This window comes from Ascaphus truei, chromosome 2, assembly GCF_040206685.1.
Source record: "Ascaphus truei isolate aAscTru1 chromosome 2, aAscTru1.hap1, whole genome shotgun sequence".
Lineage (NCBI taxonomy): Eukaryota > Metazoa > Chordata > Amphibia > Anura > Ascaphidae > Ascaphus > Ascaphus truei.
The window spans coordinates 256501514-256526144 of record NC_134484.1 but is presented as its reverse complement, the minus strand read 5'-3'; the positions used below and the strand labels follow the sequence as shown (position 1 = coordinate 256526144).

Below are 24631 nucleotides of genomic sequence, written 5' to 3'. Positions count from 1 at the left end.
AGAGGCAGAGTGTCTGTCTGAGAGAGGCAGAGTGTCTGTCTGAGAGAGGCAGAGTGTCTGTCTGAGAGAGGCAGAGTGTCTGTCTGAGAGAGGCAGAGTGTCTGTCTGAGAGAGGCAGAGTGTCTGTCTGAGAGAGGCAGAGTGTCTGTCTGAGAGAGGCAGAGTGTCTGTCTGAGAGAGGCAGAGTGTCTGTCTGAGAGAGGCAGAGTGTCTGTCTGAGAGAGGCAGAGTGTCTGTCTGAGAGAGGCAGAGTGTCTGTCTGAGAGAGGCAGAGTGTCTGTCTGAGAGAGGCAGAGTGTCTGTCTGAGAGAGGCAGAGTGTCTGTCTGAGAGAGGCAGAGTGTCTGTCTGAGAGAGGCAGAGTGTCTGTCTGAGAGAGGCAGAGTGTCTGTCTGAGAGAGGCAGAGTGTCTGTCTGAGAGAGGCAGAGTGTCTGTCTGAGAGAGGCAGAGTGTCTGTCTGAGAGAGGCAGAGTGTCTGTCTGAGAGAGGCAGAGTGTCTGTCTGAGAGAGGCAGAGTGTCTGTCTGAGAGAGGCAGAGTGTCTGTCTGAGAGAGGCAGAGTGTCTGTCTGAGAGAGGCAGAGTGTCTGTCTGAGAGAGGCAGAGTGTCTGTCTGAGAGAGGCAGAGTGTCTGTCTGAGAGAGGCAGAGTGTCTGTCTGAGAGAGGCAGAGTGTCTGTCTGAGAGAGGCAGAGTGTCTGTCTGAGAGAGGCAGAGTGTCTGTCTGAGAGAGGCAGAGTGTCTGTCTGAGAGAGGCAGAGTGTCTGTCTGAGAGAGGCAGAGTGTCTGTCTGAGAGAGGCAGAGTGTCTGCCTGTCTGAGAGAGGCAGAGTGTCTGCCTGTCTGAGAGAGAGGCAGGCAGAGTGTCTGCCTGTCTGAGAGAGAGGCAGGCAGAGTGTCTGCCTGTCTCTGCCTGTCTGAGAGAGAGGCAGGCAGAGTGTCTGCCTGTCTGAGAGAGAGGCAGGCAGAGTGTCTGCCTGTCTGAGAGAGAGGCAGGCAGAGTGTCTGCCTGTCTGAGAGAGAGGCAGGCAGAGTGTCTGCCTGTCTGAGAGAGAGGCAGGCAGAGTGTCTGCCTGTCTGAGAGAGAGGCAGGCAGAGTGTCTGCCTGTCTGAGAGAGAGGCGTCAGAGAGGGAGAGGTCAGAGAGAGGGAGAGAGGTCGGGGAGAGGGAGAGAGGTCGGGGAGAGGGAGAGAGGTCGGGGAGAGGGAGAGAGGTCGGGGAGAGGGAGAGAGGTCGGGGAGAGGGAGAGAGGTCGGGGAGAGGGAGAGAGGTCGGGGAGAGGGAGAGAGGTCGGGGAGAGGGAGAGAGGTCGGGGAGAGGGAGAGAGGTCGGGGAGAGGGAGAGAGGTCGGGGAGAGGGAGAGAGGTCGGGGAGAGGGAGAGAGGTCGGGGAGAGGGAGAGAGGTCGGGGAGAGGGAGAGAGGTCGGGGAGAGGGGAGAGAGGTCGGGGAGAGGGAGAGAGGTCGGGGAGAGGGAGAGAGGTCGGGGAGAGGGAGAGAGGTCGGGGAGAGGGAGAGAGGTCGGGGAGAGGGAGAGAGGTCGGGGAGAGGGAGAGAGGTCGGGGAGAGGGAGAGAGGTCGGGGAGAGGGAGAGAGGTCGGGGAGAGGGAGAGAGGTCGGGGAGAGGGAGAGAGGTCGGGGAGAGGGAGAGAGGTCGGGAGAGGGAGAGAGGTCGGGGAGAGGGAGAGAGGTCGGGGAGAGGGAGAGAGGTCGGGGAGAGGGAGAGAGGTCGGGGAGAGGGAGAGAGGTCGGGGAGAGGGAGAGAGGTCGGGGAGAGGGAGAGAGGTCGGGGAGAGGGAGAGAGGTCGGGGAGAGGGAGAGAGGTCGGGGAGAGGGAGAGAGGTCGGGGAGAGGGAGAGAGGTCGGGGAGAGGGAGAGAGGTCGGGGAGGGAGAGAGGTCGGAGAGGGAGAGAGGTCGGAGAGGGAGAGAGGTCGGAGAGGGAGAGAGGTCGGAGAGGGAGAGAGGTCGGAGAGGGAGAGGTCAGAGAGGTCGGGAGAGGGAGAGGTCAGAGAGGTCGGGAGAGGGAGAGGTCAGAGAGTCGGGAGAGGGAGAGGTCAGAGAGGTCGGGAGAGGGAGAGGTCAGAGAGGTCGGGAGAGGGAGAGGTCAGAGAGGTCGGGAGAGGGAGAGGTCAGAGAGGTCGGGAGAGGGAGAGGTCAGAGAGGTCGGGAGAGGAGAGGTCAGAGAGGTCGGGAGAGGGAGAGGTCAGAGAGGTCGGGAGAGGGAGAGGTCAGAGAGGTCGGGAGAGGGAGAGGTCAGAGAGGTCGGGAGAGGGAGAGGTCAGAGAGGTCAGGAGAGGTCGGAGAGAGGGGGAGAGGTCAGAGAGGTCGGGAGAGGGAAGAGGTCAGAGAGGTCGGGAGAGGGAGAGGGAGAGGTCGGGAGAGGGAGAGGTCGGGAGAGGAGAGGTCGGGAGAGGGAGAGGTCGGGAGAGGGAGAGGTCGGGAGAGGGAGAGGTCGGGAGAGGGAGAGGTCGGGAGAGGGAGAGGTCGGGAGAGGGAGAGGTCGGGAGAGGGAGAGGTCAGAGAGGTCGGGAGAGGGAGAGGTCAGAGAGGTCGGGAGAGGGAGAGGTCAGAGAGGTCGGGAGAGGGAGAGGTCAGAGGGTCGGGAGAGGGAGAGGTCGGGAGAGGGAGAGGTCAGAGAGGTCGGGAGAGGGAGAGGTCAGAGAGGTCGGGAGAGGGGAGAGGTCAGAGAGGTCGGGAGAGGGAGAGGTCAGAGAGGTCGGGAGAGGGAGAGGTCAGAGAGGTCGGGAGAGGGAGAGGTCAGAGAGGTCGGGAGAGGGAGAGGTCAGAGAGGTCGGGAGAGGGAGAGGTCGGGAGAGGGAGAGGTCAGAGAGGTCGGGAGAGGGAGAGGTCAGAGAGGTCGGGAGAGGGAGAGGTCAGAGAGGTCGGGAGAGGGAGAGGGAGAGGTCAGAGAGGTCGGGGAGAGGGAGAGGTCGGGAGAGGGAGAGGTCGGGGAGAGGGAGAGGTCAGAGAGGTCGGGAGAGGAGAGGTCGGGAGAGGGAGAGGTCGGGAGAGGGAGAGGTCAGAGAGGTCGGAGAGGGAGAGGTCGGGAGAGGGAGAGGTCAGAGAGGTCGGGAGAGGGAGAGGTCAGAGAGGTCGGGAGAGGGAGAGGTCAGAGAGGTCGGGAGAGGGAGAGGGTCGGGAGAGGGAGAGGTCAGAGAGGTCGGGAGAGGGAGAGGTCAGAGAGGTCGGGAGAGGGAGAGGTCAGAGAGGTCGGGAGAGGGAGAGGTCAGAAGAGGTCGGGAGAGGGGAGAGGTCAGAGAGGTCGGGAGAGGGAGAGGGAGAGGTCGGAGAGGGAGAGGTCAGAGAGGTCGGGAGAGGGAGAGGGAGAGGTCAGAGAGGTCGGGAGAGGGAGAGGTCGGGAGAGGGAGAGGTCAGAGAGGTCGGGAGAGGGAGAGGGAGAGGTCAGAGAGGTCGGGAGAGGGAGAGGTCGGGAGAGGGAGAGGTCAGAGAGGTCGGAGAGGGAGAGGTCGGGAGAGGGAGAGGTCAGAGAGGTCGGAGAGGGAGAGGTCGGGAGAGGGAGAGGTCAGAGGAGGTCGGGAGAGGGAGAGGTCAGAGAGGTCGGGAGAGGGAGAGGTCAGAGAGGTCGGGAGGGAGAGGTCAGAGAGGTCGGGAGAGGGAGAGGTCAGAGAGGTCGGGAGAGGCGAGAGGGAGAGGGAGAGGTCAGAGAGAGGGAGAGGGAGAGGGAGAGGTCAGAGAGTTCAGAGAGGGAGAACCATTGATTGGTTCAGGGGCTGTCACATGAGGTGACAGCCCCATAAAAAATGAAATATTCACGGCTGCAAAAATCGTGTCGCTTTGTCGCACTTGCTATAAGTGCACGCGGTGGAGACAATGCATTTTTTTCGGACGACGTCGCGTCGCCGGCATTATGAGCGCGGCCTTAGGCAGCGTCCACGCTGCTGCTGAGTGGTGACATCACCAACTCTCCAAGCATGAGCACAGGGTGTCCTGCATAATTTTGCAAGCGTGGATCTATTTTTGTCTGTGTGTATTGACTACTTCTGAGCGTGCTTCAAAGTCAATTTTGTTTGTCTCCCCAAGTGCCAAGCTTTGGAGAGTGTACGTGCACAAAGGCAATACTTTTGGGCGGCATTCACACACCTCTTTGCTACCTCCCTTCCTCTTCTCTCCCCCCCCCCCCCCCCCACACTGTTTTTTTCCCCCCTTTCCTTCCTGCTCTTTGGCTTGCTATCCCCAGTGTCATTCAAACTCCTACCTAGAGTATTATTTATTTTTTTTGGTTTTCAATGTTGTGTTTTCAGTTTTTTTTACATTATTTCTGTACATTCTTAGTGATTGATATAGTGGCAGCCTACCCTTTCACTTGAAGAGGATCGCAGCGAAGCAGGTTGCCATTAGAGGAGAGCAGGACTACTGCGCTATTCCAGGGCATATACCGGAAAGGAGGGGCGTTTGACTTCCCTGCTCTCGGGCGTGCTCCTGCCCATACCTCCGAAGCCCCCGTGCATGCGCGCACACACACCATCACGTGGCCGCCACCTGCACTATCCTGTTCGGCTGCCCGCCCGTACACATCTTGGCCGCCCGCGCACAGCTTTTTCACCACTCCGCACACAACGTCTGCCGGCCCGCGCACCCAGGTTTCGCCGCACGCCGCCTGCGCCCCCTAAATAATCTTACGCCCCTTGCCCCCACCCAGTTTGCGCACCACTGCATTGTATCACAACACACACTTTCACCTGGGGGGGGGCATGCTTCGATCCCCATGCTGCAGAAAACTGGGGCGGGAGACAGACAGCAAGAGAAGGAGGGCTTGTCTGTGTGCAGAGAGAAGCCCCACTGCAAGACGCAGAGAAGCAGCCTCAGCACGGAGCTTCTTGGCCGCCCGTGCACAGCTCTGCCCGCCCCCCAGGTTTCCCCCCACACAGCCTGCGCGCCCCCCCCCCCTAAATCTTGCGCCCCCCAGTTTGCGCACCGCTGGTTTAGAAAACCAGCTGTTTACTTTATGCTATCTATTATACAGTGCAGTATATTATCAACTGCAACTATATTATAAGGTCTAAGGGCATATATGGGTACACCTGCAGTTGAAATGGAAAATACTACAGTATTATACTCCCCTTCACATTTTAAATATCAACATCACACAAAGTATTGTGTGCTCTATTTTAAAACTATACCCATTAAAGTAATTTTATTTTATCTTTACAATTTGTGAGGTGTGCACCATTTCTAGGGACTTCTGTATCTCTTGTATCGTCTGGTACAAACCACCCATTATCTAGAGCTACATTCATATTAATAAACTATAAACCTTTTGTGACTAAATGGGATTCTTTAAATCCAATGTGTTGGGTGATTTCTTTAAATGCATTTTCAGCGTACCTTATTGGTTGAAACAAGCTAGTACTCGTGTCAAATGGGCTTTACACCCCATTGCCTGCTACATTGTGTGGTTCTTGCATAGCTAATTCAAAACAATGGCCGCTCTTCCTATTCTCACGTTGAGTATGTCCTGCTGCAACTCCCCAGTGGGAGTAATGTTGGCTACATCTGTCATTGACTCAGTTTGAGTGCAGTCCCACCCAGTGTTCACCGTGTGTGGAAACGCTGCAAAGCAGCGCATAATCAGACTGTGACGGGTACCTCTTTAGTAGTATGAAGGCCATCTTGTGAAAATAAGCAATATAGATGATGCTTTTAGGCTGGTGTAAAAACGTATTTTTTTTTATTTATGTAGCCAGGTATCCCTTCTGGTTTCCCGGTCAAATGGTTTCACCCCCTTACCACCGCTACTGCAGGGGGTATTGCAGGGATGGCGATGGGTTCGCCGGTGGCTCCCTTCGCAGGGCGCCACTCTTGCTGGTTGCGCGCGCACTCCCGGAAGTTTGCGCATGCGCAGAGGACATGACGGTGGCTATTAAGAGTTGCGCATGCGCAGGACACTATGCGCACGCGGCTGCAATAGAAAACGACTCTGCAAGGACGAAAACTCCCATGATGCTTAGGGAGATTGTAACAGGTGACCCCCGGCAGTCAATGGAACTGCTGTTTCCCCTGGAAATGGAAGATAAACATATTGCATGCTGGGACTGCAGCGGTCAGTCAAGGTCTGGACAGTGAGGGAGCTGGTAGGGTCCCCGGAGCAGTGCTTCGGTGGTCTAGGCCAGAATTGCACCCAAGGTCCCAGATAGTCCCCTGAGCCACAGTAGAGAAACTGTGTATGCTGTAGGGAAAGGCCATAGTGCATTGGGACTCTTTCACCATAGCAATAGGGTTAGATATGCTGCAGGATATTTCCTGAAGGAGAAGTGCAGCCTGTTGCCTGAAAGCAGATCAAGACCATGTTAGAGACTGCACATAGGGGTATCATCTGGTTGGAGGCCCCTTCAGAGAAGTCATCCTGAGGATCCATCCAAGAGAGGAGCATCAGACCGTGCCGGGGAACCGCGTCGCTGATCTACAGATTGCTGCTGTTTATCCTGGTCTGGACTACAACTAGGGAGGTATTTCTAAGTGCACCACCGGGCACCAACACAGGGAAGCGTGCTATCCCAAACAAACTTTTGGGAAGGGGACACTCAAGGGTTAAGTGCCTTCAGCACTCCAGTACTGTGGGGTTTCCAACAGTTGCTACTGTGGGGTGACATATTGGGGGCTGTGTTATATGGATGACTTATACTTTATGCATAGTAAATACTGTTATCATATACCTGTGGGTAATTACTGTGTGTATAGGTTCCGGTGAGGGGCTCCTCCCACCACGCTGGGATCCCTCGCCGGTGGAGGTGCTGCACCAAGATACTAATTATACCCCAGGCTTCCAGTGGTGGAGGCTGAGGCCTCTTGTTGGCTAAACAGGTGACAGCAGCACAGGTAGTTTCAGTACCATGGGGGGGGGGGGGGGGTACAAGGGCTACATTTACATTTACAGTTTAAACAAACCCTATGCTGGGAAGAGTTCAAATGTTTGAGATTCCCAATATTGTTCTCAACTTAAGTGCTGGTATGTTGTGCTATTTTTGAATGGCAAATAAGGACACCAGATTGTATTTGTAAGCAATATCAACAATCTGTTTCATATACTGCTCCTGGAACTCCACAATCCTGTCTTCAGTGATCCTGTATAAAACCTCTTCTAAAAAGAATCTGGTAATAGTCAGTTGCTGTCCCTGAAAAAGCAGAAACCAGAAAGATTTACCAGCAAGTGCCTAGCCTTTCAGTGTTACAAATATCCTAGTTCGAGTCTCCCAGGACCAGATGAACTGTTAACTGTTTCCAAAGTGTGTAGCATTAAAACTGTGCGCAAATGGCACTGTTGCTTCAGTAATGTGAGATGGAGTTATCCACATGATGTTGAGTCACGTGTGATGCTTCCCCCAAAGATATAAAATCTTATCCCCCTATTGACAACATAGGCAGGAGAGCGATCCAATGTAAATTATGTGCAATAAATATATTGTTAGTCAGTGTTTTGGCATGTGGAACAAGTTTGACATGTTGCCATAGAAGTGTTTAGATGCAAGTTGCAGTGTAAGTTTGCACTTTAAAAGAACAGTGACTATATTAAATGAACAGCTTGATTTTCTAGAATGGGAGGTTTCCTATTGCAGGGCTGCATTGGTCTGGTTTTGGAGCTATCGGCCACCTAAACTTGTTCATTATGGGTCTTTAAATTGAACAAGTATATGAAGCCAATCCGTACGGCAAGCAATGGTCGGTATAGCGGCACTGCAAAGCAGCAGTGCCACTTTCTTTCCCATTGTTCTGGAGCTTGAGAAGTAGGTGTCACTACTGAAGACCACCCAGGCCCCTGCAGTTTGACTGCACTTTTGTTTACTAGCAGGCTGCACATCTTGACTACATTTGGTGATGGGAGTTTTTGATCTTCCCAAGAATAATTTGACATGCTAGTGTTTTGGGTGGTCTTCAATTATGCTACATTGCATTTTCTTTGAAAAAAATAGGTGCTCTAAATGCTGCTAGTCTATTGCAACAGAAAGGCGTGTACGGTCTAGAATAAGAAATAAATGCAACATTCACTGTAGATAATGGCATTAGCTTTTGGATTGTTAAACAGGTGTCAACTTTTCTCCTGTTAACCCTGTTTGCTAGATATAAACCATAAACTCTGTAAAGACAATTTTTCAACCTGTAATAGATCAACATAAATTTCAGTGTTGTCTCAAGAAAATTGTTGTTAATAAAGCTTTTCAGCCCTTTGCAGCCCATGAATTGTTGCCAATTTGTACTTTCTTTGCATTTATGGAAATATTGGCGCTTGCTAGATTCTGCAAGAGCTCTCTGTAATCATTCACTTAATGAAACACTTCATAAAACAATCAGTATTTTGTTTGCCACAAGCCTTTTTAATTGTGTAAAATGACAACTGCAATTTAATTTATTTTTTTCATTCATGGTTATCAGGATTTTGCATAAAACAGCACTGCTGCTTTAAATTAAGCAACCAGTACAATTTTTTTTTAAAGAAATGTATTTTGCTGCCTAATTATTCATTGCTTTGATTATTTTATTTTTTAACATGCCATGCATACGGCACTCTAACAATTTGGACATGTAAACCAGATGTTGACTAATCTCAAGCAATCTTAGAAAGTCTACCCTATACTTCATCCTAGGCACCAGCATGTTATAGGGCTTGAACATCTGTTTTAATGCTAGCAAAACAGATATTCATGTGGATCAGTACAATTGGATTTTTTTTTTTTTACATGGGTCCTTCCCCAGTTTGTGTAAATGTATGAAGCATTTCATAACATGCACATCTGCGTTATTGCAATGAAACGTTTTCATTGCTGATTGGAGGATCTCTGCACTCTGCCTAAGCCAAGCTGTAAGAAGAATCTTGGCAATGGTTTAGGATAAGCTGTCCAATTGCAAGAGGATTCCCCACTGGTGAGCAGACTTGCTCATCTCATACTGTTCAGCTGTGATTGTCATTCAGTTTGGCTGTACATTTTTTTTTTTTTGTGTGCCATGTGTATCACTCCTTCAAATCTTGTGCAAATGCACTTGGCTCTTCAGATTTTTAAAATGCATTTAATTTATTTTGTTCATGTTTATTCTGTCTTGACTGTCTACCACAGATTCTACTCTGCTTGTTGCAGAATTTTGTGCGTTTTTGTACAAACGCCACAATGAGAGAAATGGCAGAGTAGCGAACAGTTTATTTCATGTATGGCAACTGTCGGGGTAATACAGCATTTAATTTGAGGGCTATTGTGTAGTATTAAATGGTTACATCTGCATGTTGTAAAATACTGAAACTCCTTGAGAATCTAGCCAAAGTTTCTGTATGTCCGGACGGACCATGTACAGTGCATAAACCCGGATTTAATGCTGGCCCTGTTAACGCCGTTATCAAAACATAATGGCCCTTGACATACTTTGACGGCATGAAACCAAGATGGTGCTCTAAGCCACTGCAATGGGTAAATCCGTGACTATGATTTTCATTCAACTTCAACTACTATACCTTAAAGATTTAATGAAATGTCAGACGTAAAGAGGTATTAACTTAATCAGTGTTACCGGGAAAATACTGAGGGAATCGTGTGTGGAAGTACTTCACTTTAATGATAGTAGACAAAACTAAAGACTAAAAAAAAAAGGGGAAAAAAGTTGTGTGTTAGGAAAAAGTTAGAATAGGCATAAAGTGCCATGTTTTTACAATCTTATGACTTGATACCATTTTCTTTTATTCAGTTATGTATTTTGTCATCTTCATATTTTATCCCTCTTTACAAGTAGTACATTAGATTTTTTTTTTATTACATTTTTTATTGATCATTTTACAAATAGTGTACACAAGAAAAAAATAAGGGGGGGGATACAATGATACAAATGAACTGGTGATATCAGAGGAGGGGGAGGGACAGCATTTGTAATATAACATAGTGAGCAACTGTTTAAATACAACATACATCACTCTCACTCTGTTCCAAATATTCTAAGGGCTCGGGCATGGTGCCTCCAGCCGCGCTCCTCCACGCTGCTGCTCAGGGCCGCCTGCTCAAGCTGGAGCTTTTTCATGTCCTGGCAGGTGAGGCAGCGAGCGCGCTTGGGAGGCGGGGTTAGCGCGCCACGTCGCCGACATCACCGAGTGCCATTGGCTTTTGCCGGTCACATGACCGGCCCTCCGCTTCCCTCAGCGGGAAAAATGAAATTTTACTGTCGGCTGCAATTCCACACGCCTGCGGAAGCGTACGGAAGCATCATCTAAAGCCGCCCTCAGTAGGGATGATGGGTGTAAGTGTTCCGGGTCAGCGCTGTCTTTTTGACCATGGACCCGGCCTAATCTACATATGCTTTTTGACTCTAAGGGACATTTGTAGCCTTGGTGTTTGGGATCCAACTATAGCCTTCCTGTTTAAGCTGTATGTTCCTTACCTGGAGATTTTGTGCAACTTTTGTGAAGATTTTGGCATTATTGCAGTTTTATTTTTGTTTGTAATTTAAAACTGTTGCTCCAGAGATGTATGGTGGGGCCATTTTTTCATTACTAAAATACTGCGCTTCAGAGATCCAGGACGTGATACAAATAGAAGCCTGGTCAAGCGAAAAATATCATTCTGAAGTTGTGCTGTCTGACAAAGCCGACTCAATGAGCTTGGCTCAAAAAGTGTTGACAGGTGCTTTGCAATTAATGCCATGTCCGTAATCATAAATGGCACACCTATCACCCCCATTGAGAGACTGAACCAGCGGTACACTGCGGATGGACTTCCCATAGCTTGGAGGCCTTTCCCTGCACTTCTGCAGACTTGAACTGGTCTGTAGACACCTTGTGTTCTGGGTTCAGTCTGGACTCTCTGTAATTGTTAAACAGATTTAGCGACTTTAATTGTCTGTCAGAGATAGTGCTTTGTATATGGGATAGGTGAGCTCATCATATTGCCTATATAGGCCTTCATTGGACTTGGATTCAGAAGCCCACCATCCCCTTGTACAGGGGTGCGCAAACTTTTGAAGCTGCGCCCCGCTGCCTGCTCCCTTCACTGCTCGCGCCCCCCTTACCGCTTTGGTCGGCGTTAAATGACGCTGTGTTGCCATAGCGACGCGCCACACCAGCCATTTGAATCACGGTAAGTAGAGTTGCAGAGGCCTCATGCAATCCCCCGGCATTTCATTTTAATGCCATGGGGACTAGCGCGGGGCCTCTTCAACCGCCACGCCCCCAGTTTGCGCACCCTGCCCTAGTATACAAGTATATGTGCTGTACCCACTTATTTAATAGATTACATCTGGAGTGACATTCTCTATACTGATTCTTTATAATTTGCATCTTGTTGCTTACTGTTTTTTAGGGAATTATTTTTAACGGGGTTAAAAGGAAGTACCATTGGCACGAGCCTGAAGGGGTTCACCCCCGAATCGTTTCCCCTCCCCCTGGAGTTTTCCCGTCCTTTGTCTCTCCTTTTCCCACCCTTCCCCTTTCCCCCACTTCTTCCTTGCCATGTCACGTGCTCTGGGCTTTTTTTGGTGTTCTATTTTTCTGATTAAATTAGTTTGACTTATTCCAATTCCACTTGTCATTTTTGAGTGCTGGGAACATATTTTAGTGTTTACTGATTGTGTGGAGGAAACTGTGTTCCTCCTTGTTCCACATTGCACTATTTAGCCTTTTGTTTTAGACAGCACTCAGTCGAGTAAGTCTATCTTGTGTTTTTCTACATAAATATTGTATCATATCATACCTAAATTACAGTGGTTCAATAAACTGTAGTACATATTTTTTACTTGTTGTGAAAAGCCACACAATATAGCTAAGTATACAAGTAAAATCTTAAAGATGCACAATAAATGCTTGCACGGATGTTAAGAATCACCAGTGAATACTGAAACCGCTGCCAATCCTGCGTAAATGGAAACACTGGACCCCTCTTAATGGACGACCTCAGTATCCAGCTTCCCACAGCGTCCGTCCAGCACGCGAAAGACTAGCTTGTGCATGTAGGTGATGTCGACACCTCATACGTACCGACTTCTTTTCCGGCCCATTATGTCCGCATGCATGTACAGTATGACATGTTGACGTCATGAACGTAAATGAGCGTGCAATTCTGATTCGCTAGTGATTCTTAACTGTGAAGGTGTGGTTCTGATTACCCTTTTTTTTTTTTTTCACCCAGCATAGTTGGGAAACAGTGGGTCTCTGAACCGCCTTAATTTCTGCTCCAGAAAACCTTAGTTCCTGAGATTCTTGCCTCTGACGTTACCCCTGGTACCATCACCTACTGGGAGGTGGGGGGGAAATTAAGTTTTAAATCACGTGTGTTACTGCATGAGGTTTAAGTACCACCCTAGGAGGCAAGTATCTAGGGAAGCAGGGTGTCCCCCTGAGCTAAACTTACAGCAGTTTAGTTCCAAAAATCTCACATGCTTCCAGCCTATGCTATACAAAAAAGGGGGGTTATTTAAGTAATAATACCCTCAGAACAGGGCATTACTGGCTAATAATGCCCTCACTAGAAGAGTTGAAGGCCCAAGGCTTATTATATTTAAATTTTTCAGAGACACTTTTGTAGTCATATTGATTTTTTTTTTTTTAATCCGCATGATTGTCTACATTCTTTTGCTTCACGTGTTTATTAAAATAAAATAGTACATACACACAGCCCTGTATGTATGTATCTGTACCGTGTTAGCCAAGCTTTAATAATCAAATGAATACACAATACCGTTCTGTGGTTAACTAAATGCTTTTATTTGTGCGAGCTTTCGAGATACACGGATCTCTTCTTCTGGCGATGGTACATTGAATAAAGCTAGCAAGGTTTAACTTAACATTCTTATATGCATTGTTTTTATCTGTGTCTGAAACCTAACCCCCACCCTATGTAGTATGCGATTTATGACTTGGTGTTAAATAGTCCCTGAATGTGAGGCCTGTTCTATAGTAGGTGCGGGCGCGTGCACGTGACGAACACTTTTTGTGTGTACAGTGCATGCTGCCGGGAGCAACGTGTTTTTGTGTGTTTCTATATGTATATTTAGATTGTTATTAATTTATTATGTGTAAAATAAGAATTATTTATTAACATTGTACATACGCATACATGGTAGCGGCGCAAATACTTACTTACTTTTTGAGTCTTCCCCACTATCGCCCGGCTCCACGCACGCGCGGCCATAGCATACAATGGCTGGCTAACCACAGCCACCTATAACTGCCGCGCACGGCGCAGCGCGCGCCCCCACTATTATAGGCCTTAGTGGTGTGTATGTAAATATAAATTTGTAAAGAGCCCACAGAGTATACAGCGCTTTACAAAGTGTGTGTGTGTGTGTGTGTGTGTGTGTGTGTGTGTGTGTGTGTGTGTGTGTGTGTGTGTGTGTGTGTGTGTGTGTGTGTGTGTGTGTGTGTGTGTGTGTGTGCGCGCATATCAATGGTGTGGGTAGGTGTGGAAATGTAAGAGGCTGTAGCATTACTAAAAGTGTGTGTAGATACTGTGTGGTCCCTATTGGTATATAGGGATGGAATTACATAGAGTATTTGTAAGTGTAAGAGACAGCTGTGTGCGCAGTATGGATAGACATGGCCTTTAGCACTCATGGGAAGAGTTCTCATGTCAGCAGTGACTCATAAAACTTCGGTCTCGGTTTTAGGCCATTGCTAAGTGTCCCGAACAGTTGCATGAATTTGTATTCATGCAACCGTCTTTCTGTGTTCTAAGATTACCTTTGAGTATGGCCACCTTCAGATCGTTCATCTTATTGCCAGAATCAGAGAAATGTTTGCTGACAGAACTCTCTTGTTCCGCGTGTGATGCTGTGGTGATGCAGATTCATTCTCTTGTTTAGCCGCTGTCCAGTCTAACCTACAGTATGTAGTAGCAGCCCCCTGGGCATTTCATGCACATGAGATACACGACATTGCTGGAGGAACAGGTGAACCTTCCTTTGATTTTGTACACCAGATTCCTGTGTGGTATTTGTATTGTGCCCGCTGTGTGAAGCATTGCGCAGGTTTTGTATCTTGCGTCCTGGCATGGTCTTGTCCCGCATTCAGTTGTACTGTTGAATATTTGACTGGCTTTATTTTTGTTAAATCATGACAGTGTAATATGTTGTGTTGTTGTTCATCTGAGGTTGTATTTACCTAATTTTAAGACCTGCTAAGTAACAGATTGCCCTGATATGTAAAACCATAGAATTCAAAGATGGTGTACTTTCTTTTTTGTGCGTGTGCGAAAAAGAAACAATGCTCATCCCCACTGGGAAGTCCTGAGTATACAAGAGAAAAGAGTTGTATAGTAGTATATCCATATATACTTATCTGTTTTTTAGTGAGTAATGAAAAAAGTCCTCAGGTCCGCACAACAATCTAGCACTGCATAATGTGTCTGGGTCACCGCCGTGCTATACAAAACACTCTGCATCCCTCCTCACCCCTCTACACCCACAAACCAGACACACACTACTGGCCTCCTTTACACAGCAGGGGCACACATCTTTCTCCTCCTTCTCCTCCTTCTCCTGTGTGGAGCTCTCTGCAGGGAGGGGGAGGAGTCAGTGCCTTGCTGCTGCCTCCTGTCCAATCACCTCCCCTGTGTGAGAGCTGCTCTCGGTGTGGATGACAACTGAAAGCTAATTGGCTGAAAAACTTGGCAGGGCGTGGCAGGTAATGCCCGGAATTTCAACCAATCAGAGCAGGGATTTCAATAATGCCCGGAATGTAACTCTTTAGCCTATAATTATATGTAATGCTCCTTTTTATGCAAGCTGTGGCAGGAATCCCAGTGCTCATCGGAAAGGTAGTAAGTGTGTTGCACTATATATGGATGAACTCTGTATACGGACGCTCTGGCAATTTTATGTTTTTGATATCTGAAAACCACCCACAGATGTGGTGGTCTGTAGCGAGATTAACTGTGTTCACTTGACTTCACACTGGACATAACCATGTAAATTATTGAAGACCACCAAACTTGCTGTCCACACCAAAAAAAAAAAAGAAGCAACCTAACCTGTCGGCTCATCTGAAGTGTCATAATTTTCTCTTGTTTTTATTTATTTATTATTTAGATGAAGTTCTGTTAAATAGTGTCACATTATGCTCATATTGGCAGAAATTTATGTTTTTCTATTGCTATTTACCAGGAGCAGTTTGTATTCAACTAAATAAGTTTTATTTTTGGTTTTCCGCTTATCTTTTAAATTGGCCCAGAACAGCAGTATGTTGCATTTTTCTATGAGGTTTGGTCCCCTGTTAAGGCATTTCCTTTGATTAAAGCAGCAGTCCAAGCAGTATCCTACTTGTGATTTTTTTTTTGTTTGTTTTTTAATAATCAGTTCTGTACTATGAGAAAATACTTGTAGCATTTAAAAAAAAAAAGAAAAGTTTTAAAGACATTTTTAATGTTTAATGTTTCTAATGTAGGAAGCATTTTCAAAGTGACAGCCCTTTTCCCCTTCTGATAGGCTCTGACTCTTGAGCCACGCTCCCTCTAGCAGTGAACCAATTGTATCTAGTAACTGCCCAGTCAATCATATTCCAGGACCACATTACCCAGAATGCTGTGCAAGAACGGAATTAAATAACCCGGAGCAAGCGATCGATTACAGGAGAATGGATCGATCTGCAGCTTAGCTAATCACTGTCAGTGTGCAGACTGTATTGATGCACATATTAAATGGGAAAAAAATATATATATTTTTTAAATGGCAACTTGAACTGCAGCTTTAAACTGAAAGGGAAAAGGAATAAAATACATGAGAACCTTAATATTGTTAGTGTTATATAGGGTCAGTGTTCTATATGTAAATCAGTGCATTTTTATTTTGACTACATAGGAGCAAGGCTTTAAATTGGCTACTGTCTCGCATGAGCAGTAACATTTGTCATCTCTCTAATGCATGCCCCTTTATGAATGTTGAATTTGCTAACCTGCCACTAGCTCTATCCTACAGTATATAATGTCCATTCATCAATAATTTAATTCTGATACTGACATAGATGAAAGAAATACAGTGTACTGTATTTCATACAACACTGTTGTGAGGTTCCCTCAACGTTTTAAATTAGCTTCATCTATTTGGGGATTAGAACAGCTTTAGACACCTATTTGTCTTGGCTCTGGCCATTTCCCTTGGTCAACAGTCTGAGGCCCAGATTTGCCAACAATCTCTGGTATCGGGGAAAGACAGTGATGTTAACTGAAACATTATTATAGAATGTTTTTTTCCCCCTAGTTTACGCCTTCACTAAGAATCCAATGAAAGAATAACATCCACACCTTTTTGGCGATAATAGAACATCACCATGTTTAAAGATACATATTGAAGCCTGTTTACCAACATTGTCTTTTGAAACAATCTAGATTTACGTTCAACATGTCAGTATCGTTTTCATTTTGGCCCAAGATGGGACTACCATTTTATATCCCGCTACTGACTAATTTGCATATGTATGTATATAGATATGCTTACACTAGTTTTGGCCCACAAGGATCAACTGGCTTTTGCTTGCACTCAGTCTTGGGTGGAATAACAGTCGGAAGGATTTGTCCCTCCTGGATCCACAGTGAGGTAAGGACAGCACCGTTTTTCAATGGTCAAATGGACACCTTTTCTGAATTGGCCTTTCTGACATTAAGTGCATTGGTAGATTTTTTTATAATTATCTACTTTTAGTAGTTCAAGTGGCAAATTGGTTTAAGTTGCAAGAATATGGTCCATTTCATTGTACAGTTTCAGAGAAATTCACAAAAGCATTGTATTTGCATCACTAGTGGCTCATACCACAAAGGGCTTTTACCAAATGTGTTTTTCTGGCATTTGCCAAACTTTAATTCATCAAGCATGCCTAAGGCTTGTTTTATAGTTGGTGCGCTCGCATGTGCTAATGCTTATGCACGTGAATCACACTTTTTGTGAGTACAGGTCTGTGAGCGACAGGTGGGCGTGGCTATGTCACACCTGGCTTCACACACAACCACAAGCTCAACCTGCACATCAATACCAGTCCCACTCCTTTACCAAACTTCTTTTCTCCCCCTTTCTCCCTCAGTGATTCCTACCACCGCCTTCCTCCCCTTAGAGCCCCCCTCTTCTCCCCCCCCTTCCGAGGGGTAGATTAATCAAGCTGCGTCGGCGGTTAGTGAATCCACTTGCCCTGCTCCTCCTGCCCCAGGAACCAGCCCTATCCCAGCTGCGCTGTCTGGCTTGGCAGCGTCGTGTGGCAGCAGCGCAAAAATATAAATTTTCATGTATTTGCAGGGATCTGCCACGCCACCGCTCACTGCCGTGCGCACGCGTCTCGACTGTATCAACGTCCGCCTCCCACAGCCAATTGTAATTGAATATATTACACGCCTAAATCTTACATTCATTTTTCTCCTCCCCTCCCCACCTCCTCACAGGAACATTGTTGGCGTATGTAATTCAGTTCATTATGCATAGGGATCACTCATTACAGTACTACAGTTAAAACCATTATTCCCAACCATAACCGTATAGAGAAAATATATTTTGTAGAAGAAACAATGGCTTATCTTATGTAACTGGAAAACTGTTGTGATTGATTGTACATGTATTGGAGACAAGCCTGTAATTGTAAGTGCATATTTTCCTCATGTATGTTACCCCCAAAGCATCTTGGCATTAGTGTTGGGTGATGAACAAGAATTCCAAAGATCAATACATTTAAGGGCCCAAGGGGGAAGGTGGTAAGTGCTTAACAGAAGGAAACAAGTGATTTCCATGCTGCAGTGTGGAAATCTCTCCCCTTGCTGCCTGAAGCCCCTCCTCGCTGTCCGCATTCAAAAGCAGGAAGAGAGGGAGGACTCAGAAGTGAGACGCTTCAGAGTTGCAGCTTCAAAGCTGCATCTCTGACCCCAGAATACAAAGAAACTGTCCTGCGCTTCAATAGATAGTCTCTGCACCCTTGGGTGTCAGTCACTTGAAAACGGAATGGGTGAAGCAGATAAAGACCTCTAAATTAATCAGGGCTGGGAGGGAAATCCCTTACCTCCATGTGCTCTCCGATCTGGGTCCTGCTCTCCTCTATCCTCCGTTTGCCAGCGTGCAGCCTTCAGAGATTTTGTTTTCCCCCCTTCCCCTACCCCACCTTCCCCTACCCCCCCTTCCCTCTGGTTTTCTTGTCATAGTGTATTATGATTGAGTTTTTTTATATTCTCATTATAATTATATGAAGGTTCAATTGCCAATATACAATGGCTTTACTTTGCTTAGGTCTTATACTATATACCATCTGTCTATACTGCCAGTTTTCAGGATTATGTTGTGACTTTTATATATACCCCAGTGTTTGAATTGCACTTTATAACCGTTGAATTAATATGAACAATACCCAAAATATACTTATTATCATATGTCTTCTTATGATGGGATTAATCTAATTAAATTTTCCATAGATTGTGTATTGGTTCAGGAACTGTTTAATTTCTGCTGTAAAAAAATAGTGCATGTGCAACAAGGGGTTAACCAATTTGCCCGCTTTTCGCGGGCTTTTTAATTTAAATGTACAGGCTCAGACCTCACCTCCCCACTCCAAGACGAAGCGCTGCTCTATAAAATGAAACGCGTTGAGGGGGAGATCGTGGTGTAGCCTTGTGTGTGTGTGATGTCCCAATAAAGTATTTTCTATCAACCCGGAAGTGGCCTGGATTTGTCACTAGCAGTGGCGCCGGTTCTTCTTTCTTCCATCTCTGACCCCAGAAGCCTGCACCATGTAATACCGCTGTAATAAATCAAGTCCCGGCTCTGCTTGCTTTCAGATTTTGTTGTTGCGGTATTACTATATAACAATGACTATTTCATATAACTTTCTTCACCCAACGGGACTTAAAGAGCTTCACAATTCCAATATAGTGCGCGTAAGCAGCGTTGTACATGGGGTTTTTGCAGACACTGTCCTTGCCCAGATTAATTTACAATCTGTTTTTTATGCCTGAGGCACAGTGAGATAGTGACTTGTCCAAGGTCACAAGGAGCCGACACAGGGATTTGAACCAGGCTCCCCTGCTTCAAACTCGGTGCCTTTATTCGCTGAGCCACTCCAGCCCTATGGTACCGGTTTATTTATTGCTCGACCCTACTTGGCACTGTATCAGGAAACATCTGAACGCATTTTCAGGATTTTTTTTTTTCCTCTTGGAAGTTTGAGGTTATGTATATAAGTCAGACAGCACTTCTACATTAGAAATTGTGTTTCACAGGTGCATGGGGAAAAGGACCACCCGGAGAGGTCCAAATACAAAATGGTTATATACAAATAACCCCAGTACTCAAAATAAAAAGCAAATACAAGCATTCCGCCCAAAAATAGTTTTGAAAAATGATATGCAGTAATATGCAAGACAATGCATCTGAATACGTGTGAATTGTAACTGTTCATATTCTGAGCATCCAAAAGTTATTACTAAACTCTGAAAACCTCTATTGTCTGTCAAACTTGTATTGCTCACACTAGTAAAAACGCAGTAAGATATATGTACAAAACTGACAAAATACGTACAAGATGGGCACAATGTAGACATGCACTGTATATCTGCAGCAGAGGTTGTTTCTGTTTCAGTTGCTCACCGTTTTTATCTGCATATTTTGTAATTCCCCACTAAAGTGGATTGTCGAACTTTCTTTTAAAAAATTTTTTTTATTGCTGTAATGTCCATTTCAAACTGGTTTTGCGGGTTGAGTAAGGCAGGGTGCGAAAAGTGGGGGGCATGAGATTTTCGGAGGGGGGAGGGGTAGTTAGAGGCCCCGCGCTCTTCCCCAAAGCATTTAAATTAAATGCCAGGTGAGGCGCGAGGCCTCTGTAAATCACTTACCTAGTCTGGGCTGCCTCTTCTGCGACGCGTCGCCATGACAATGCGGCGTCAAATGGCAACGCGTTGCAATGCCGTCACGTCATATGACACCATGATGTCATATGATGCCGCGAAGCTCAGACGGTAAGGGAAGGGGGGAGAGCTAACGGGGGGTGCAAACAAAGTTTTCGCACCCCTGGAGTAAGGTATTAATTGTAAAGAAAATACTAAATCTGTTAAACCTGAACATGTTAATGTTTAACCTACAGTATGGCTTGCTTTTATTTTCTACTTGTAGTCTCCATGAAGAAATAGTAGACTTTTATGAGTTCATGTCTCCACGACCCGAAGAAGCAGCAATGCGGAGAGAAGTGGTGAAAAGAATAGAAACGGTCATAAAGGATCTGTGGCCTACAGCTGACGTAAGTTCTCCATTTCCAGGTTGACGAAACAGAAGTGTTCTCCTGAGGGGGAGGATGAGGTCGGTGCACTGCAGGACAAAATAAGGAAAAACTGCGTTCCAAATGGAAGAGATGACGGATGTTGCATCGCTATATAAAGTTATTTTATTGGAAAAATTGCAACATGTAAACTAACGGGGATCTTGAGAAGAACCTCTGACGCATTTCGTGCATCCATGCACTTTGTCAAGATCCCTGTTAGTTTACATGTTGCAATTTTCCCAAGAAAATAACTTTTTTATTTAGCGATCCAGCATCCGTCATCTCTTCCATTTGGAACGCAGTTTTTCCTTCATTTGGCATGCAGTGCACCGACCTCATCCTCCCCCTCGGGAGAACACTTCCTACAATAACTTTGGGCTGAGAGCACGCTTCATCCAGGGATCCAGAAACCCAAGGTTGTGAGTACTCTATTTTTTTGCAATATTATGACTTTCATGTTTATTTGCTATTGGTCTAGCTCCGGGGTTAGTTTTGTCAGTGGATCAAGGGGTTTGGCCCCCTACTCACATGGGTATCCCAGACATCCCCAAAGTATCAACTTTCTAACATACCCTTACCGCATGGGAGCATTAATGACCATTCCCCAATCAGTACTCACATGTATCTACCTGGATACAGCAACAAATGTTTTTTTATTTCTACATAAGCCTAACTTTGGAAAACATCCGAACATTTTATTGTTTATTATTATGGATGCATTTGCATACCCTGGAGCCCTGATCTAGGAGGTCCACCTCCGTGGGGTTTTTTTTGTTTGTTTTTTCCCCCCTGATGAAACAGGAGACACTGCTCCTTTGTCCTGCAATAGAATCCATTTTTTAATTTTAGTTTTTTATCCTTTTGCCACGTGAAGCACATTTTGTTGGGGTAGCAGATATTAAACCAGAACGTAATTGAACAACAACTTCAGAAATTGCGGTGTTCTTTTTAAATATGACTACTAGATTCTAGCATTGCCCTTTATGGTTACACAACAAGAGCGTTGGGATAAAAACGTCTGTAATAGCTTAATGCACAAGTACAAAACCAACAAAACATTTTTTTTTTTAGCAAAATATCCACATCTGAGTAAAGGCATACCCCGCTTTAAGGACACTCACTTTAAGTACACTCACGAGTAAGGACATATCGCCCAATAGGAAAACAGCAGCTCGCGCATGCGCCTGTCAGCACGTCCTGAACAGCAATACTGGCTCCCTACCTGTACCGAAGCTGTGCGCAAGTGGGCAGACTATAAAGCCTGTTACAAATGCGTTATTTACATCAGTTATGCACGTATATGAGGCTTGCAGTACAGTACATGCATCATTAAGTAGGAAAAAGGTAGTGCTTCACTTTAAGTACATTTTCGCTTTACATACATGCTCTGGTCCCATTGCGTACGTTAATGCGGGGTATGCCTGTACTTGACAATGGCTTTTTTGTTAAAGACTTTTTTTAGTTCACATGGCATAAATACTGTACACTTGCAAATCCTATTTTTTCTTTCACACCTCATTACCAAAATGGCTTCATGTCAGCAGTGCAAAATATCTTGTGATCCAAGAGGCAGTTAAATTACCATGTGGTTCTGTTTTATTGCCCTTTTATTCCTATTGTCAGCTGAGTTTATAAAAAATCCCCACTTAGCTGAGATATTTTGAGCGGTGGGTTTTAGCAAAGGTTTGGACGGTAAATCATGAAATGCAAAATTAAAAAAAATTGACAAGTTTAAAGTGAACCATTCATACTAACAGCAGAAGATACAGAGCAAAGAAATTGCATGCTTATCACAATGACCATTTATCGATGTGTTAAATATTGAAATCGCCAGTGAATAATTCAAATTTGTGTGTAGATCTGCAATGATAACCCTAGTTGACAATGGGCTACTAATTATTAATTAGTTGCATTATTTCATATTTAATGGGTTGCAAGTTTTTATAATTACCTGTGTTTGCTTCACTTTACGTATTCACTGGGAACCATTTCTTCTTTTCCTGCCCAGAGCAAAAGCAGTGCTGCCAACAGATTTCCCTGTGCATCTCATATCTTGATTAAAATGCAAATTGTCGTCTAAAATTTTGGCATTACAAGTGCCTATTTATATAACCTGTCCTTTTGTTTGCAGGTTCAGATTTTTGGAAGCTTTAGTACGGGACTTTACCTACCTACAAGGTGAGCTGTAAACATAGTGGTTATTCAGATTTACTTGTCAGTGATTCAGTATATACTTAAGTAATAATCCCTGAAGAACAGGGCATTACTGGCCAATAATGCCCTGGCTGGAGGAGTTGAAGGCCCAAGGCCCTGGCTGGGTTAAAGTGCCTCGGCTTCGCCTCGGGCCTTCAACTCTTCCAGCCAGGGCATTATTGGCCAGTAATGCCCTGTTCTGAGGGGATTATTACTATTATAGGCTAAATGTAGGCTTATTTCATAAATAATAGACACTTTTCTATAGTTAAATAGATTTTTTTATTAAATTAAAATGGTAAATACATGAAACCACCTCTACATACCCTTACACTGCAGATATCTATATCCACACACTGCCACCTCCTCTGTGTACACACACACAGCAGCTCACATACAAACTGCTGCTACACACGCGCACACACACACACACATGCACACACACGAGCACACACACACACACACGAGCACACCACACACAACACAGTGCCTCTACACACATACACACACACTGGAGCTCTAGACACACAACACCTCTACACTCACTACACAGCACCTCTACACACTCAGCAGCAGCACACAAACTCTGCTGCTACACACACATGCTACACCAATAAACACTGCTACTGACACACACACACACACACACACAGTAGCTCTATATACACACACACACACACACACACACATCAGCTCTACACTCACACAAACTGCTGCTACACATACAACAGCACAACAAACACACTGCAGCCACAATAAAAAATGCAACCACTTACTAAACTTTGCACTGTCCCCCCCAGCTCTACACACAACACAGCACCTCTACACCCCCACATCCTCACACACAACACTGCACCTCTATACACGACACACTTCTTTGCAGTCTCTCCCCCCCCCCCAATTCAGCTAAGGGGGGAAGATAGGTGTATGGGGGGAAGAGAGGTGAAAGAAGTGAAGGGGGGGGGAGAGGGGTGGGGGGGAGAGGGGTGGGGGGGAGAGGGGGGGGGGGGAGAGGGGTGGGGGGGAGAAGTGGGGGGACTATGATATTAAGTACAACTAGATACAAAGAAATGCAAATTACCTTAGTGGCACAGGCAGTAGATGTGATGAGAGATACTGTATTACTTTGTTGCAAACAACAAAGTTACGAGTTGGGACACAGCAGCGTCTGACAGCACTAGCAAGTTGTCAGAGAGGGAGGGGGAGAGAGAGGCTGCGTGTGCAGTGTGCTCAGAGAGGAGAGGAGCAGGGCTGCTGCAGTTAAGTTTTAAACTTGCCGGTTGTTTTCCCAGCGCGAGCCCCTGCTTCTCTGCTTTGAGGTGAGTTGGCAAGTTGTCAAAAATTGCAGGCATTACTGAATGAATAATGCCCGGAATTCTGACCAATCAGAGGGCAGGTATTTCAGTAATGGCCGGAAATTTACAGCTTTAGCCTATAATTCAGATTACGTAATGGTGATTTTTTTTTGGCTTTCTTTTCACGGACTCAAGTCTAAAGGAGACCGCTCTCCTCACAAATAAAATCTGGTAACATTCTTGTTTGCCAAGACTTTGCTTGCATGCAACAAAACAGCAGTTTCTGATACTCGTATTGTAAGCAGGCTGCCATAATTGATCTGTTTTTAATCCAGCGCACACATGTAGCTTTTTGCATTGGTTGCCCAGTCTGAAAATGCCATCCTTTCAAAATGCTTTCAAATGTCAGCAGGTAACGCATTTATTTATTTTTTGTATCTAAAATTATTTGAATACTTATTTGATGACGAGAACACCAAAGTCAATGAACCGGTTTAATGTATCTGGGCCAACACTCATGCAATGAATACAGACTGGGTGTGTCATGCATGGTGTTTGTATTCAAGCGTGGCTATAAACCTTTCCTATACTGGCATTAGCATATAATATTACTTTAGAAACATATGCGCCCTGGATCTAAACCATACTTGTTTTGCAAAATTTTCTGATTTAATTTTTGAAGTTGAAACAAATGTTTGATTTCCAGTGATATAGACCTGGTAGTTTTTGGAAACTGGGAGCGCCCCCCATTGCAGCTGTTGGAGCAGGCACTACGCAAACGCAATGTGGCAGAGCCGTGTTCGATTAAAGTATTGGATAAAGCAACGGTAAGAATAATTCCACCTTTGACGGCAATTGAAATAGGAGAGTTCTTTTGTTTTTTTTAACATATTAATTTATTGTGACTTGTCTTTAGTGCACGTGAAAGAGACCCTACAAATTGAGGAGCGT

At 45.8% G+C, this 24631-nt stretch overlaps 1 protein-coding gene across 13 annotated transcripts in view; it reads left to right on the top strand.

Moving 5' to 3' along the window:
• The window catches only part of TENT4A (terminal nucleotidyltransferase 4A), a 67766-nt gene that overhangs the window by 9618 nt on the left and 33517 nt on the right, over positions 1-24631 (top strand). For all 13 annotated transcript variants that reach the window (XM_075586159.1, XM_075586161.1, XM_075586158.1 and 10 more), the window contains 3 exons: positions 20048-20171; positions 22324-22370; positions 24387-24507. In XM_075586159.1, coding sequence (XP_075442274.1) covers positions 20048-20171; positions 22324-22370; positions 24387-24507 — 292 coding nt within the window. The remainder of the gene's footprint in view (positions 1-20047; positions 20172-22323; positions 22371-24386; positions 24508-24631) is intronic.